Here is a 17,930-nt window from a genome sequence, read left to right on the forward strand (position 1 = left end):
GTCCCAAGGTATTTAAAGGAAAATATTGTTATAAATTTACAAAAAAGAAAAAAAAGCCCATGCATTTGTTTTGACATTTAAATTGGTTCAGTCTATAACCTGATTTATTCAGGTAGCACAGTTTATGCATTTAAACCTAGTTTTTTTTTGTTCCACAGCAACACACCTTTGCACAAGGTTTTTTTTAACTACAGACAACTTTCAGTTCCACTAGTAACTGCCAGTCAGTCAGTCATTTATTAATACGGCACATAGCCAATCACAGTAGTAACTGCCATTATTTAAATACACCATCACTGATCAAATAATATTCAACCAAAATTACAAGAATTTGAAAAAGTTTCCTCTTGAGCTTTTGTAAGAAACAGGACAAGAGTGCATGAACCAGGGAGAGACAAGTTGCAAATCTGAAATCAATGGGGCTGATTCCCCAGTAAGCATCCTCAGGACAGAATATATACAATAGGCTACTATATTCCAGTACAGTCTATGACAGACATGGGAGATGGTTTGACTACTTTTTCTTTAATCCTACAGAGCAAAAAGAATGTATACACATAAACATACACACACTATAAGCTTGACTATGTACTTCTCTTATGAAAAAGTTTCTCATGTTACAGATGTGCAATTTTTCTCTTATTAAATAATTTATGGATAAAAGCCTAAGAGACGTTTACAGAAAGCTACTCTGAGGGCCAAACTATATATTATGCTTGAAGACCAAAGACTGATCTTGTGACTTTAAAAAATTAACTAAAATATTGGATGGGGCAGGGCTAATGTGACTAAGGAAGTGGTGTTAAAGCTTCTCCCAACCTCTAAAGATTTTCTCCATTGAAACAGCCCGTTCCTGTTTGTCCTTTGGGGGTGGGGGCATCAGGTACTGATTATCATGCCTGTACACCCCCCTCCAAGTAAGTAGCAGCAGCTAAGCAAACAAGTAACTAACAGTGAACTCCTAAGCCAAATTACAGCCTTCTAAATTTACTGAAGTCAAGGGTGCAACTCCTCTTAGAATGGCACTGTTAAGACTGGAAGTGTGGTATGGGTGAGGGAGACAGATGAGTTACTAACAATTCTTGCTGCTTCCTTGATCAAATTAGCAATTCCCCTCCCCTTTCCCAGTTTTTTTTTACATTAAATATAACTTGGCAATCACTCATGAATATCCTGGCATAGCAAGTGCAACGCCAACTATCTCATTTTGCATTTGGGCTGTTCTAGGGGATCAGAAGTTCTTAGTGATCTTATTGTTAATTTTTACACTAAGAGGAAAGGAGAAAGAAAAAGTAAGTCAGAAAAATTCAGCCTCGGTTGTAAAGCATTTGTTTCACTACTCCAAACTGTTAACCAAAAAGTACTATGACAACTTCCAACCCCATGTCAAGATTTTCCAAACTGAGGCTATATCACAGTCTTCTAGGAAAATTATAATGGGTTTTATTCAGTATAAGTAGGATGGAAAGCATACAATATTTTAAATGAATCATGCTCTGAAACTTGTTCTCCTTTGGGCAGAAAACAAAGATTCCTTGACAAAGTGATTCAGATCTTTAAAAAAATCCAGCATGACAATATTTAAAAAACACCCTTAATTTACAATAAGCAGTGTAAATAGCAAAGATAAGAGAAACCACGAAGATTCACAAATCAGCAACTGATAGATTACTCCAAGCATTCATAAAACTTTGTATCTTCCTTTGTTGGTTGGTTGGTATGAATTTTGCTGCAAGAGAAAAAAAGAAGTATGCAGTCAATCAGATACACTGTTTAAGAACTTGGTGAACTACCCATTAAAATATACCAAAACAGGAATGTACTAAGGAAAGAAGTTCAATAAATAAAGGAAAGTTCAGTAAAGTAAGCCTTTATGAGATTGAATCCCACAGCTACTGGCTCTTGATGTTACAAACACCAAGACAGACAATACTGAGCAAACTAGAAAAGCACATACTGTTGTTAATAGTGCAATTAATGTTAACTCTAGTGAAAAGAAAAACTTTTCGGGTAAAAAAGAAAATTGAGTTTATTTCTTTGGGAAAGTAAAAGATGTTGAACAGAACAAAGCTGACACTATAAGAGCATTTGGATAGTGCAGGTTAGAGTACCAAATCAAAAGGAGCAAATACACCTCCAAAATCCAGTAGACTGGAGATGAACATGTTTGCTAACTCATTAGAAGTTTCATGACACAAAATTCCTATTGGTATTCTGCCTCAACTTTGGCTAATGCTGCCAGTACATTTAAAACATGGATGTACCGTGCCTCTTCAGAGACCTACTTGAAATGCCTCGCAAAATAAAACAAGATAAAATCATTTCTGCATTTGCCGTACTAAATATAGATAACTTTAAGATATTATTGGGGATTGAAGGCTGCCATGCTATCAAATTATTAAAATTTCAAAAGCAACTATGAAAAGTTGTACCAGTTGCTTTCAAGAATACATAACATACCAATCTGATGAGCTCTTCTTTGATGAGTCTACTGATTTCGGCTTTTGCTTTCTGCACAGCTAATTCATTGGCACCTGGAAGTAGACAGTCAAAAAACTTTTAAATTCTTTTTATTAAAATTAAGCAAACAACATACAGTACATTGCACAGCATTGGAAGTAAGGAAGATATTTCAATCATTCATATATAATGATTATAGACTTAAAAAAAGATTATCTATATACAAGTATTCCAAATCATATCTAATAATCAAAAGCATTTTATTTTGCAGCAGTTCAGGATGGTGTAAATTCAGGCAATCACTAACAGAAAATAGAGACTGATTTAAATCAGTAATATTTGAAGCTTCCCGTTGGACTATATATCACATAGAAAGCCCAGTACGAAAAGGGACATTGCACGGCAGCAATGCTTCAAAACCAATCCTCCTTCAGGCTGTTTTTATGCTTCTCCACATTACATATACTCTCTACATTCTCTTTTCCTATGGCATGACCCAATACAAATCCCAATAACCATACCAAGAATAGATTACCACCAATTCTTAAAACATTAACACGGTATTGTTCAATACAAAATGAATTTCTCTCTTTTTCAAACTTTTTCATGGAGCCATTACAATTCCTTCCTTTTGCACTGCAGGCCACAGAAATGGTATAACTAATTTCTGAAGCCAGGCAATAAACACCAATGAAACTAAGTACTGCTTAAAATGTGTAAGCTCTTGATGCAGTAGGGAGTTCCTGGGCCAATGCCAGATGTACACTGTGAGGTGGCTAGAACAGGAATTCTTCTCTGTCTCCACATGAGAAAGAGCAGCACATTACAGGAGGTCACAGAGAGTCACCATGAGGAAAGATGCTCATTACACAGATCTGGTAACATGTGGACTGACCATGTTTGCTGGTTTCCTCCCTTTAGTGTACAAATCCTGAAGCACTGGCTTGTATCAAAACTGGTGTTTATTACCAGAACAAACTGATCGTTACTGTAGCAGGTATTCTGCAGTATGAGGTAGAATAGTATCAAGTATATTTTGTGTATGATTACAAACAATTCTTTGCATTAAACACTGCTCCCATTCCACTGAGCTCACTATATATAAATCTGCCGCTTCTACTCTTCTAGAACAAGTTATTTTTTTTCTCTCCTCTGTTTGGAAGCAGCAGGAATTGTGTACGAATTCTGCTAGTACCGTATATACTCGGATATAAGCCGACCCGAGTATAAGCCGAGGTGCCTAATTTCACCCCAAAAATGGGGAAAAATTAGGCACCCACGTATAAGCCGAGGGGGAAATGCACCCCCCCCTGCAGGTTTACCTGACCAGGCTCCAGGCACGCAGGCAGGCGGTGGCGGCGGCCCCCTCCCTGCGCACAGGAGGCCCCGCAGGGTCAGCTGGCAAGCGGGAGGACCGGCCCGGGTGAGGTGGGGGGGTGGGGGAGGTAGAAACTGCCGCCGCCCAGCAGAAGGCGGGGTGGGGTGGGGGGTGAAGAAACCGCCGCCGCCACGCAGAAGGCGTGATCGCGCAAAAGGCGCGATCAGGTGGGGTGGAGTGGGGGGGAAGAAGGCGTGATCGGGTGGGGAAGAAGCCGCCACCGCCGCTGCGCAGAAGGCGCGATCGGGTGGGGTGGGGGGGAGAAGGCGGGACAGCCCGCCCATCAGCTGGCCGGCGGGAGCGCGCTGGGAGAGGGCCCGGCAAGCGAATTACCGTATTGACCCGAGTATAAGCCGAGGTGAGTTTTTAAAGCCAAAAATCATGGCTAAAAAAACTCGGCTTATACTCGAGTATATACGGTAAATCTTTTTACTACAGCACAATTCACTTGATGTTGGCACAGTTTCAATGCTGAGTATGTACATGCCCTAAGTATCATTTCCATTCTACTATAGTATACTCTAACCATACAAGATTATTATATTATTAGAAATGAAGAGTAATACTCACTCTCTATAGCCAAGTAAATTTTTCGTTCTCCCTCCTTGGGCTCTTTGCCTGGAGGAAAATACGTTCCTCTGATTGTAATGGCAGCTTCAGAATATTCACTTATTCTGTGCAGTGCTTCCTTGGACGTTACCTTCCACCGAGCAGTCTGCACAACAAAAAAAGCAAGGGAAAAGATATTGGGTTGGAAGGGGATATGCTGGCAATTTTTACAGACTTCCCTCCTCAAACTACAGCCTCCTGAGCTGCACCCATAATGTCCCCAAGGGGCTCCTGAGCCCTAGGGACAGTGTTTCAGGGAACCCGGGGGGGACTGCAGAAGAAAGGGAAGGGGAAGTAAGAAAGATCCAATCCACAAGCAGAGCTCTGCTGACTGTTCTTTGGATAAAACTCACTGAATATTAGATCTCAAAGATAAAATCCTAGACAATATGTAGTCACAAAAACATAGCAGAATTATCAGAAAGCAAAAAAAAGCATTTCAACTCACATTAATTAATGGAACCAGTACATTACTAATATCTTATTTTTGTACCAAGAAAACAGTATGTTCAGAGAATTAAAAGATGATCAAGACCACATAGGAGAGCTTTTGTTTCATCCTTGGTTTCTTACTGGGGCAATTCCAAAAAAAGTTAAACATTTCTTTATATATTAGAATAAATTATTATTGCAGGGAATATTTGCAATAATTTATTTTAAAAATCACAGGTGAGATTGTGGATTTGTTTGCATGTGAGATATGAATGCAGATTTCACATCTGCCTGCAGTAGAGTTCATTTGTATAATGCCTTTTATGGATTACAGAGATTTTACTGGATACAATACCAAATAATTATATCACCCATGATTACAATAATAGTATTTGGGTTTTAAAATAAGAAGACTGGTCTAACAGAATAGATACAGAGGAAAACTTGTTTCTAACGTGTGCAACAACAGCTTGTTGAAATTCACTTTTTCACAAGACCAGGAATATTGCTGAGCAGCAAAATAAGGAATTACTCGGGAAATGTTATTAGTCACAGGGACTACTAGAAGTGGTGGTAACAGTAAGAATAGTAGAAGACCTATGAAATAGCTTCTCAGCTTGCGGGGGGTGGCAGCAATGAGTGTCAGGGGAATGAAAATATATGATTATATATATGATTTCTAACCAAAGTGCTGTGTAATACAACAGCCATTAAATACGATTTAGTGAATAAAATCTTTCTTGCCTGTGGGAAGTCATTGATCTCCAATTCTTCCTCATATCTCTTAAAAGACTCATTTTGTCCCCCCTCCTGCTTTTCTTCCTCTTGTTTCTCTATTGGCACATAATTGAGTTTGGCATTGATCTTCTCAGCCAGTTGCTCAGCGATGGTTTTTGCAGACACGGTCGGAGCTTGAATTGTGCCACCTCTCAGGATAGCATTTGTCGCTTGCTGCATCACATCCTGTAATGAGGTATTTTATAAGAAAAAAAACTAATTTCAGAAACATGCTACTGTACAAGTCAGTAGGCGTTATTTGGCATTATTGCCTTGTAACGTGTGCATACACATAAACTGAACATTCTGTGCGCAAGGGCCAAGTGCTAGGCTTTTTTAAACTATACAAATCAGAATTTAGAGGCGCTATCTCAGAGATAACCTAAGGTTCAGTTACTCTGAAATAACAATGCTTGTTCATGTGAATCAGGAATTTCAGGGCATTTCAGCCACTTCACTGACTATTTTGGATCATTCACAGATCAGTAACTATTTCTCTGCATGAGGAAGATCACTTACATGAGCGCCTAATTTCTAACTCCTCCTCGCCATCAATTTCAGCTCAGTTGACCCCCTTGAATGTTTGAACAGGTTGAGGCGTTGTTATCTCAAGACAACTAAATTACTTAAAAAGGCCATTCCAACTGTCACAGCATTCCAACAGCGAAGTTAAGAAAACAGACACAGCATACCTCAAATGAAATGTTTGGTCTAGTTATTGGCAGAGCCATGCAATGCTGGTATTCATGCTGAAATCACATGCACTCATCAGAAATGCATTACTCATAACCTGCAGTACACTACATGTGATACATCAGCTGTGGGGAGATGCTACCAGAATTAACATTGCAAAATTGGAACCACTGCCATGAGAATACTTAGGTCAGCAGTAACCACTGTGTTGATCATACTGGGTTAGATTCAATGTTTCTGTGAATGGGGCGAATTAACTAAAGTGATTATTGGCTTCCCCTTCCTCTGACACAGCCCTGCACCCACCCCAAAAAGCTGCCATTTAACGTAAGGAGACGCTTAGAATACGTCCATGCTGTAGCTATCGGGCCCATTAGAGGCTTATTTATAGTCCTAAGCATTATTAGGCGGAAGAAGTGCAAAAAGTACGAAATGGCTTTTCTGTCCTGGACATTTGTCATCATCCCTTCGTTTCATCTTTGGTTCATTTTGGATAATGCCCTGGTGAACAACAATGGAGTATCGCTTCTCGGCCTTTTGGCTAAGATCAAGTGTGTATTGCAATTGGCATGCCCTCTAGGAGATAAAACCTATCGGCCACGGAAGGGAGTTGCTGCTTCACGCTGAACTCTATCTGAACTTTGTCTGAATATCCTATGAGTTTTGAATTATTACAGCAACCACTGAACTCTTCTAGCCTGAGCCTGACTAGGCGTTATTATTACAACTTTATCCTCCTGTATTGGCTGGACTGTCATTATAAGTCTTCTTGTAGTGAGCCATTGTATGACATGTTTAATATCTACACATGTACTATGTGAGATTATTTATGTTAGATTCATATATGTGAGACTCAGATATGAGTACCTGTGTTTATTTGGGTTGCTGTGCTGTCTTTGGTATACTAGTATATTGTCTCAGCACAAGGTTCTTTTTTGTTTGATATTTAACATAAGGGGTCATACACCAGAACAGTATACCATGTGGTACAGGAGCTGCTCTATGAATAGGAAGTCAGCAGGCAGCCCCCACAACACACAGCATACAGTTCTGTAAGATACTGTAACCCCTCAGTAGTGAGAGGAGGGTTGGGGGGGGACGCCAATAAACATTACTTTCATGATCTTGCTCCATTTATGGCACCATTGAGTCCAACCTAAGCTAAGGTCTGGGAGACCTAGGTTTGAATCCTCACCTGTCATGGAAGCTTTTTTGGCCAATGATTCTGGCACTCTCAGTATTTTACAAACAGAGTAAAAGACTCTGTCACATTTTTGGTGGTACATTTTGGAGCCTGAAGAGTTAGGCTGTATAGATCTTAGTTAAAATGTAAGTAAGTTTATTCTCTAATGAACAGAATGTCTGTCCAAGTTAATAATGACTGATTACTGGATCCCTTCTGCTAAGACAGCATCTTCATCTGCCTGAAAGATTCTCACTTAGTGTTTGGATCCAACCCTTACATAAGCACCCCTGGCCCAGCACTAGCTTTCTTTGTTATTTGGTGCACTTCTCTCTTTTTAATATATTTTATTTATTCTTCTCTGGGGCCAAAGACAGATCAGTTGCTATACATTATTGTGTGGTGTTATGAAAAAGGCCAATTCAATTTTGATTGAAAATTAATGTAAAGAATTACATTATACATATACATGGAGGTAAAGCACTGCAAATCTAAATCCTTGAGTAATGGCAGTTTTCCAGCATGCCAAGAGTCATCCACCAAAAACAAAACAAAAAACTGTTCATGCAGATATACTTCACAAATTAGTTTATACTCTGAATATCAAAAAAGGAATGACTGGAAAGATAGGTATGCTTACAAATAAACAAATGTTAAATAGATCCCTTTAAGGGATTATAAAACATTTTGTCCTTTTACATTGCTCCCAGTTATTAAAAAGGTAAAGGTCCCCTGTGCAAGCACCAGGTCATTCCTGACCCATGGGGTGACGTCACATCCTGACGTTTCCAAGGCAGACTTTGTTTGCGGGGTGGTTTGCCAGTGCCTTCCCCAGTCATCCTCCCTTTACCCCCAGCAAGCTGGGTACTCATTTCACCCACCTCGAAAGGATGGAAGGCTGAGTCAACCTTGAGCTGGCTACCTGAAACCGACTTCCGTCGGGATCGAACTCAGGTCGCGAGCAGAGCTTTTGACTGCAGTACTGCAGCTTAACACTCTGCACCATGGGGCTCCTAGTTATTAGGTATAGCATTTTGAAATTCTGCATCAACAGTCACATTAAGAACACTTCAAATATTGCAAACAGATACACAGTAAAACTTCAGTTATCTAGACCTCCCATACATGATTTCCTTTATCTATTGTCTCCCAATCAAATACTTGAATGAATTTATATAAAGGCAAGCCAGATTAGCAAATCCTGCAGAGGTTATTCAACAGTAATTTACTTATATGCGTGTGACTTGGCACAGGAGTAAGAGAAATAGGAATTTATACTTCTGTTTCACAGTTGCGAAACTTGAATTCATTTTTTCACTAGGTGAATTTATGCCTGCATGGAAACAAATCAAAATGTAAACCGAGGCCTTCAGCCAATTAAGCTGATAGTAGAATAGAACTGTATAACACGCCTGCCATGTCTACATCTCCCGGGATGTCCAAACAACAAGGAATATGCTGTGTAACTGTTAGCAAAATATAAACATTCAATATAAGTTTAGAAAAGTTGGCTTTGTAGAAGAGGGTGACCTTAAATTGAAAAGAGACCAATACTTGTGCCTCGGCTCCAAGATTCTTCTGTGCATTGATTCTCAATGCCAACCTCTTAGCAATTTCTAATTTTTCTGCATTTCCAGCAGTCGGGGCAGGAACATTGGATGTCCCGCCTGGTGCTGCCATGTCCTTCACTCTTTTCTTTGAATTGAACATGCTCTCAATCTGTTCATCAATCTATTTTTAAAAGAAAAGAAAAGTCAATGGAATGGAATGTACTGAAAAACGCAGAAAAAGGGAAAAATAAGCAGCATCTTAAAAGATTCAGATATCTGGCAAAGATTAGTGTATTCTGTTTCAAATTAAGCGCTATAATACCACTGGGAAAGAAGTTAATCATCTCATTTTGAATTGTGTGGAAAAAAGGTTACAAACATTATCTATTTCATCTTAATCTAAAGGGCGTGTAACGTGAATTATTGCAAACATCTATTTCATCTTAATTATTGCAAACATCATCTATTTCATCTTAATCTGAAGGGAACTAATATGTGAATTCTAAAAAGATTCTCAATAACATGTAAATGAAAGAGGAAATTTAGATGACATGGAAAAAAATAGCAGCCATGCATGTGACAAATCTCTATGGGAATGTCATTTAAAAAGCAAATAAAGTTTAAATACATACATCAACTGCTGTATCCTCATCATCAGAATCTTGCAAGCCAAGCGCTGCTTTTTGTAGTTTCTTTCGCTCATTAGCCAAGGCCTCCTCCGTTTCATCAAATTTGAACCCTTTGCCAGAGAAACCACTACTCTTTTTAATTGTCTTTCCCTCCTAGAAAGCAAATATCCTTGGTCAAACACCACTCCCTACATACAAATACTCTTTAAAAAAAATCCTGATATGTTCTGCTTATTTATAAAGATTCCAAGATGTGTTGTACCAGGTATTTCAAAGTGCCAGTGAACTCTGGTTCTGCCAATCTAGTAGGCCTGTAGAGGGCAAAAGCTACCCCTATTAAAATCCTGCTAAGCATTTAGTTACAGAAATAGCGTTAACTCTAAACGCAGAATTGAGAATTCAAATTATCTAACTGATATTGATTAAATTAATATCAAATTGGACATCAGACAGATATAAAAATAATGTTCATTCCAAAACAGAGGGTGAGCTTGCAAGTAAAGCAAGACATTCTGCACGTGCAAATGTACAATGGAGTCTACTGGGCAGGGGGAAACACAGACCAACTCAGAACTTCTCCCATCCCAAATGGAGATTAGTGTATTATGCTGCCAAACAGGATGAAAGATTGTGAATCGGGGGGAAAGTTGCTGGTTATTTTCCTGGGCTGTAACCTCTGAATAGCTATCTTCCCTTGGAGCCAGATTAGATCACAATTTTTAATAGTTCAAGTCTGAAGGCGTTCCTAGATCAAGCATATTGACTTTTATCCTTTTGTAAACATTTTCATATACAACCAAAGTCTAAAAACTCAAGCACTGTGTTCAGGGCGGGAAATCCTCAGAAATTAGCTATGACTATTATCATCACCTGGCTCTTGATGCATTTAATTATGTAAACTGAAACCAACATCAAAAAGACAATTACTTACAGCCTTCTGTTGATCTTTGAAATCATTCCAAAGTTTCTCCAACTCTGCAGGAACTGGAGTACCTGACAACTCCAGAGCTTTAATTATATCACCTGCATATCGTACTTGATCTTCAGTAATGAAAGTATATGCATACCCCTGTTAATGATACATAACATTTTATCTGCATACAAATAAAACCTTCTTTGAGCTCTAATTCTGTAGATATTGTTAAAAAAAATACTGAACTTTTGACATTTTAAAGAGAAATAGGTTCTAAGAAAATTGCATATTTAACCATTTGTCACCAAAATCAAATGTATAATTTCATATGAAAACTTCATCTACCGAAAAAGACCAGTTTTATGGGAAAGTTATACTTAAGGCCATTATTCTAGTGAGCTATAGGGTAACACACACACACAAAAATAATTTATGGTTTTGGGACAACTAAATTACATCATCATCCATGATCTTAAAAACTGCAGCACATTTAATCAATGGGAATACAGCCATCAATGTCATAGGTCTGCTGCTCACGTCTCTAGAGGGAGTGAACATATCCCACAAACCTTTGTGATGCCCTGAACAGTCTGGGACAAGCATATCTGCAGGACCATCTCTCCCATTATGCCCCCCTCTCCCCAGAGCACTGCACTCGGCTGAGAACAACTTGCTGGTTGTCCCTGGCCCTAAAACCATCCAGCTGACCTCAACTAGGGCCAGGGCCTTTTTGGCTCTGGCCCCAGCCTGGTTTGATGTGTGTCTGATGAGACCCATGCCCTGCGGGATTTAATTCAGTTTTGCAGAGCATGCAAGACAGTGATGTTCTGTCAGGCATATGGCTGAGGACAGCGACAGCTATATGGACTGGCTGGCCTCCTGCCCCTTTGTCCTTCCTTCTCCTTCCCTTCCTATTTTTCCCTCCCTTTTCCCTGTTCCTCTTCCACCCCCCGTTGTCAGTATCTCCTCCAGCTTGAGCCAGTGGATCTTGGGAGATGAACGGCCTTTTTGACAACCATCTGGCACACTCCTTGGCAAAGATATTCTCTAGGAGCCAATCACTGAGAGAGGGCATCATCTCTATTTTAATGAGGGTTGAGCTTTAAGTTTTGCTGGATATTTTAATCACTGTTTATTATATGTCTTTGTGTATGGTATTGTACTGTATCTGTTGCTGAAACCGCCCTGAGCCCAGTGGTGCTGGGGAGGGCGGGACACAAACCGAATAATAAACAAACAAACAAAAACAGTATAAGGCATCATAATCAGACTACAGCTTTGAGCAAGTAAGAAAAATGCTACCTACTTTGTTGCCTGCTCGTCCAGTTCTGCCTGCCCTGTGTACGTAATCCTCATAATGGTTGGGACAACTGTAGTTGACTACAAGCATGAGGTGTTTCACATCAAGGCCTCGGGCTGCTACAGATGTGGCCACAAGAAGTTTGCATACTCCGCTCTTAAAATCATTGATTATGCTGTCTCTATCATACTGATCAATACCTGAAGACAACAGACAACACCGATTTTGAGGAACAGTGCTCGCTATTATTCTAGTTAATCGGCTAAGAGGCCTGAACAGTACGCTACCTCCGTGAAGTGACAGGCAGGGATAAGAGGCTCTCATTAAGTCTTTCAGCAATCCATCAGCATGTTCTTGCTTATCTACAAATATGATGACGGCTCCTTTTTCCTGATAATGTCCCAGGAGTTCAAGCAGCTTCAAGAACTTGTTCTCTTCCTCTATGACAATCTAAAATAGCAACACATAACTGCTTTAACTAGTCGTCAATTAGATTGGCCATAAACATCAATAACTCCGTTTGAAATAAAAATCAATTAAATCCAAGCATTTTGGCATTTATGTTTAAGCATCCCAATCCTATGAATTTTGGCTTAGTTTCTGAAGTGCAATATCTATTACTTGATATTGCATCTGGCTGCTTATCCAGTTGATAAGCAAGATCACCCCCTACCCTTACTTTCTTTTTGCTTCTTTTCACTAATTTAGGTGCGTGTTTGGGGGGTTGGATTGTGAGGTCAGAGAAATCAAGAAGCTATCAACCAAGGCATAAGCGATCTGGAATTCTTTCTCAGATGACTTTATAATCACCAAATGTATATCCTATCGCCCCCACCCCCAAGGACTAACGGCAGCCATCAACATGATACAGCCATATATTCTATCACAACAGTAAGAAGAAATCCATTCCAACTAACATACTCAAGGAAGCAACACAAGAAAACTCAAAACATCAATTAAAAGGCCTAGAGAACATTTCCTCTTTCCAAACATCTATAAGGAGGAATCCTTCCTTATCTCTTCCAGTAACCTACTCCCCTAAATGGGTGATATTAATCAAGAAAGCCCAGATTCTGGCATTGGAAGAACAGACAGCCCTGGGCAGAGGAACAGGAAACAACAGCTAGCTTGATCTCTAATGACTGCAGTGCCCTTATGGTTTCCTACAAGTATAAGGAGCCTCTTCTGCTGGCAGAAACCTTCGCAATTGGAGAAACAGAGCTTTTCTGTTTCTAGCCTTTTTTTTTAAAATACACAAGAAGTTTTGCACTGCATCCAGCACAGTATAGTTGGTGGTGGAGTGTTAGGCTAGGATCCTGGAGACCCAGGTCTGAATCCCAACTCTTGGGTCCGCCACTGTTTCTCAGCCTAAAGTGTCTCACAGGGTTGTGAAGATAAAATGAAGGAGAGGAGAATGATGTTGCAAGCTTCTTCGGGTCCCCACTGGGGAGAAAAGCGAGTATAAATATCTGAACAGACACTCTTTTTGCCAAAGCAAGGCTTCTCAGTTTAGCAGGATGAAGCTGCAGAATTGAAGTCACTGTATTTGCTTTTCTGAAGTTCAAGATTTTAAAAAAATCTTTTATTCTTAAAGATAATGGAAATTTTCTAAGTACTGAGACATTAAGTTTTAAAGTACGCAAACTTCAGGATTCCATTTCTGCAAACAGTCTAGAGGAGAAAAATACTATCCGCTAGTATAAAAGCAGGAGGTACAAGGGAGAAGTCTGCAACTTACCACTTGCTGTTCTACATCAGAACAGACAACGCTCCTGCCACCAACCTGGACCTCAATTGGCTTGTTTAATATTCGACGAGCTAAAGCCTCCATAGCTCTAGGAAAAGTAGCAGAGAACATAACAGTCTGGCGATCAGGCCTTATATTGTCGACAATGCGCATTACCTGTTTTAAGAATAAAGCTGAAATTACCATCAAAATCCCCACATCAAATTATTCACATTTTAAAATCCAGTCTATATATATTCTACAAGAGAAATGCTTCAGTAGCATCTGCTCTTAGGCAGGGGGTGGTCAACTGCTTTGGTATGCATGCTACTATTCTGGAGAGCTAATGCCCTCTAGTGCTCTCACTGTATAGTACACATGTAAACCCTTGCATGGATGCCTTGGTTTTCATTTCTTAGTTAACTGGGGAGCAAGAAGCAGCACAGACCTGACCGTGCCATTGCATGTTCTTATTTATAACTATTACACATCCTGATGATTTATTTCACCCCAACAGAAAAAACTCCAGGTGGCATTCACAAGGTTCCAGGGAAGTCTTCTGTCTATGCACTGACTACTCACACCCTTCCTTAGCTTCGGGAAAGCTGTTGCACCATGTGCCTTCAAGGCCATGATAATGAGAGAGTCATCTGAGTATTGTCAAGAACCTGTTCCTTCATGGCAATCTGAAATAGCAAACAGTGGGCCTTTCTCCTCCAATGCCTATGCCACTTTATCTTCCTCCAATGCCTATACCTCCTACATTATTATAAACTCTATGCGAGTCATTATGGGTGCAGTGAAAATTAGTAGGTTTAAAAAGAATGCTGCAAACAAGGCAATGGGGTGAGATAGGACCACACAGTTAACTATTCCTAGACTAATTCCACAGCACAGAACTATCTAAGCAGCCAACGTGTTGCATTATCAGATTTACAATACTGCATCCATCCTGCTTTGTAGCAAGGCTGCTTTAATCTGTTTCTTTTAGTACCACCCCTGACCGCAACCAGATTTTCTTTGTTATTCCTTTTCAGGATTGAGCACTCCATAGTATTTCCAGATCTCACCTGAGGCTCAAAGCCCATGTCGAACATTCTGTCAGCTTCATCAAGGACAACATACGTCACTCTCCGAAGATTTGTCACTCGACCTATGGAAAGGAGAGAGAAACACAAAGGGATACGGAATCAATCTAAAGCCGGTTTTTCTCAGTTGCAAATATTAATTAAAAATGGTACAGATTAAGACTAACGTCAAAATAATATTTAATTTAGGGGGGGAAACAGTTCACTAAGTTCCCTCTCTCTTCCAGTAACAATTAGGCAATTATTACTTTGTCAAACTCCTCTCTTGCATACCAGCACAGGGGAAGAAGAACCTGTAAAATTCAGAAAACAGCCCTCACCAAAACACATCATAAAACTAAGACTGAGGTGAAGCAACGAGCCACATCAGCCATTATCTGACAGTGTCACCTAGGAAAAAACATATTAGAGATTACAGCGCATGTGTGGAAGGCAAAGTTCAAGTGCTAACTGAAGAGGCCTTAGAAACTCCCCACATAGATTACAATGTGAAATATTTATCAGGGGTGAAAAAATCTAACCACACTCAAAGCAAGGAGAGATTTTTCCACTGATTCAGTCACACTTAGTTCTACATAATTACTGAGTAGTATATATAGAATTGTATAAGCAAAACTTTCCACATCTATACACTCAGGTTAAAACGTGGTAAGACAATTACAGCGCAAACCTAAGCATAGTCACACTCTTCTAAAGACCACTGAAGTCAATGGGCTTAGAAGGGTCTAACTCTGCTCAAATTTGAACTCGAAAAATCAAGAATCACTCAGCCACAGTGATAAATTATTTATTATGCATAAGCCCAGTTATCTTAAATAAGGGATTTACCCACAGAGATGCATACAAGGGTTTTGCTTTCAGGGTAACTTGAATACTATGTGAATGCAGTGTAACTCAGCCTAGACCATGACTTGGATCCAAAGATGTGTATGTTTAAGCAGAAAACGCTTCCCTGAATGCTGTTGGGGTTGCTGGAAAATACTGATTTTTCCCTCCTCCTACAGTTCCTCACGTTCCCTGAAAAGCTGCTCTGGAGGTAAAAGAGACCTTCCAGCGTGATGGACCCTTTCTCCCCAAATACCTGTAAGTACTTCCCAGTTGCGTCCAGATTCTTTGGATCTAAGACCATGTCATTTGGAATGAGGAGACAGCAGCCTGAGGATTTAACACCAAAGCTTGAATGTTCAAAAAAAGAATTCTGAAAACCTAATACCTTAAAAACAGGGCTCAGGGAAGTTTTCCAAACGCTTGGATGGTTGCTTAGATTGTTCTTAATGAAAACCAAGTAGACAGGACCAAAACAAGCCCTTCCCACCTCTCTGAATCTCAGCAAAAGCATTACAAAAGTTCAGCAGAACACTCCAGCCCAATGAAGCAGGGGAGTGACTGCCACAGATTCCCTTTCAAGACGATGCTCTAATTTTGCACTGATTCTCTATCAGCCCATTCCTGAGCTGACGGCGTACGGAAACAGCGGGGAAGAGGAGCAGCTGCACCTGCTAAGCTGTTTCGCGTACGCCGTTAAACAAAAAGCCGTTTCATGGCTTTTTTCTGTTTAACCGGGGCCTTTCGCCCCATAGGGAACAGCAAGGCTGCACAGCCGTTCCCAGCGCTGGCGTACCGGGCCAAACCGGCGGCTCCTCCCCCCCCGGCTTGCTGGCCTGCGCCAGAGAGAGGCCGCGCCGGCGGAGGGGCAAGGAGCAGTCCCGCGGTGCTCAGCCACCAGCGGGACTGGCCTCGCCGCCAGCATAAGTGCATGTAAATCCATGATTACACGCACTTACACTGGCGGCGAGGTTACGCCGCCTCCTAAGAGGTTTCGGCCAAAAACCTCAGGAACGTGCGGTAAGGCACCAGTGCATATTTATTAAATAACCTCTATTCTCACCTAAAAAATATCTAAGTTTGAAATTCACCCCAGCTACTGCTGGATATTGAATGGAAGAGTGTTCGATTGGCTTGGTTAGACCCTACTGTAGCAACAGTTATTTTCAAGCAAGGGGAAGACCTTTTAAAAAGCTGGAACAGTAAAGGCGGTCTTCGCATGACATTTTATAGGGTGTAATTACAGGATATTAATAAAACAGATTTTTCATTTTCACATATGTAAGTAGTACGTCAACATCTTAATCCTCAACCCGGCAACATTTTCATAACATCTCTTAAAAGTATGAATTACTTGCAAACAGTATTGATCCACCTACCTTTGATGGCTTAGACTTGGAAGCACAGTTCTATAATTCTTGAAGAGACTTTTCTCACAGAAGTCAAATGTCAACAGTTTAGTAGATGTTTTGAAGCACAACATTTAAACAAATAGTCAAACAATCTGACAAGCAAGCAGTATTAGAGTAAAAAGTATTTTAAAGCTGCAATATCTCAGTTCAGTTTATTCATTTGCATCAAATAAGAAGACTTAGTTTTTTATATAATAAGTTTCAGGTCTTTATTTGCAATCTTAAGACAAATGTGAATTGTTTAACTGCATTAATTCTAGCAAGCTGCAGGCAGGCAGCATTACTTAAAAATAAATGACAGGAATACTTAACCTAAAGTATGCCAATTTTGAAGATGAAATATAAAATGCATTTATTTAGACTTAAACATTTTTCAATAGTTGATCCCTTTCTGTCCTTCAAAGAACTCTTAAGATCCTTCCAAAAGGCACGGAAAAGAACCATTTTATGGCTACATATACCATATTAGATATCACAGCTTCAACCACTACAAAGTCTCAAAACAAATAAAGAGAAAAATTCTGAACATTACTAACAAATAAGAATATCATTAACTGAAAAAGTCTGTTCTTACCGTTATTAGCTGCTAACATGTCAATCATCCGGCCAGGTGTGCAAACAATTATTTCAGCACCTCTTTTAAGTTCAGCAATCTAGTTGAAAAATAAGCAAAAGATATTTAAAGTATTTATTTTAGCATAAAAACTGCCAAGTTGTAAACATAAAATCTCAGTTTGGAGCTTATATTTCCCTGAATCATGTGGCTTGGCTCATTTGAGTCACCTATAACGCTATGCAGACACCTTACTAAAGTGCACAAGTTATTGTTTATAGCACATTGCGATCTTGAGAGTGTAGATTAACCCGTGGATGGCTCATCCTGCCTTGCAGCAGAAGGTCGTACTGAGTAGCCTTTGCATACCTCACTTTTGCATGGACTGATGCAAATATGAAA

At 39.9% G+C, this 17,930-nt stretch overlaps 1 protein-coding gene across 1 annotated transcript in view; it reads right to left on the reverse strand.

Annotated features, from left to right (window-relative positions):
• Nucleotides 1-1,587: 1,587 nt before the first annotated feature.
• Nucleotides 1,588-17,930, reverse strand: part of DDX46 (DEAD-box helicase 46) — a 30,877-nt gene continuing 14,534 nt past the window's right edge. The window contains exons 13-24 of the mRNA XM_056852808.1: nucleotides 17,550-17,628; nucleotides 14,721-14,803; nucleotides 13,663-13,827; nucleotides 12,212-12,374; nucleotides 11,931-12,124; nucleotides 10,643-10,780; nucleotides 9,715-9,864; nucleotides 9,063-9,263; nucleotides 5,624-5,842; nucleotides 4,409-4,553; nucleotides 2,461-2,534; nucleotides 1,588-1,729 (exon numbers count right to left, since the gene is read on the reverse strand). Of these exons, the coding sequence (XP_056708786.1) occupies nucleotides 1,682-1,729; nucleotides 2,461-2,534; nucleotides 4,409-4,553; nucleotides 5,624-5,842; nucleotides 9,063-9,263; nucleotides 9,715-9,864; nucleotides 10,643-10,780; nucleotides 11,931-12,124; nucleotides 12,212-12,374; nucleotides 13,663-13,827; nucleotides 14,721-14,803; nucleotides 17,550-17,628 (1,659 nt within the window). The 3' untranslated portion in view covers nucleotides 1,588-1,681. The remainder of the gene's footprint in view (nucleotides 1,730-2,460; nucleotides 2,535-4,408; nucleotides 4,554-5,623; nucleotides 5,843-9,062; nucleotides 9,264-9,714; nucleotides 9,865-10,642; nucleotides 10,781-11,930; nucleotides 12,125-12,211; nucleotides 12,375-13,662; nucleotides 13,828-14,720; nucleotides 14,804-17,549; nucleotides 17,629-17,930) is intronic.

This window comes from Euleptes europaea, chromosome 1, assembly GCF_029931775.1.
Source record: "Euleptes europaea isolate rEulEur1 chromosome 1, rEulEur1.hap1, whole genome shotgun sequence".
Lineage (NCBI taxonomy): Eukaryota > Metazoa > Chordata > Lepidosauria > Squamata > Sphaerodactylidae > Euleptes > Euleptes europaea.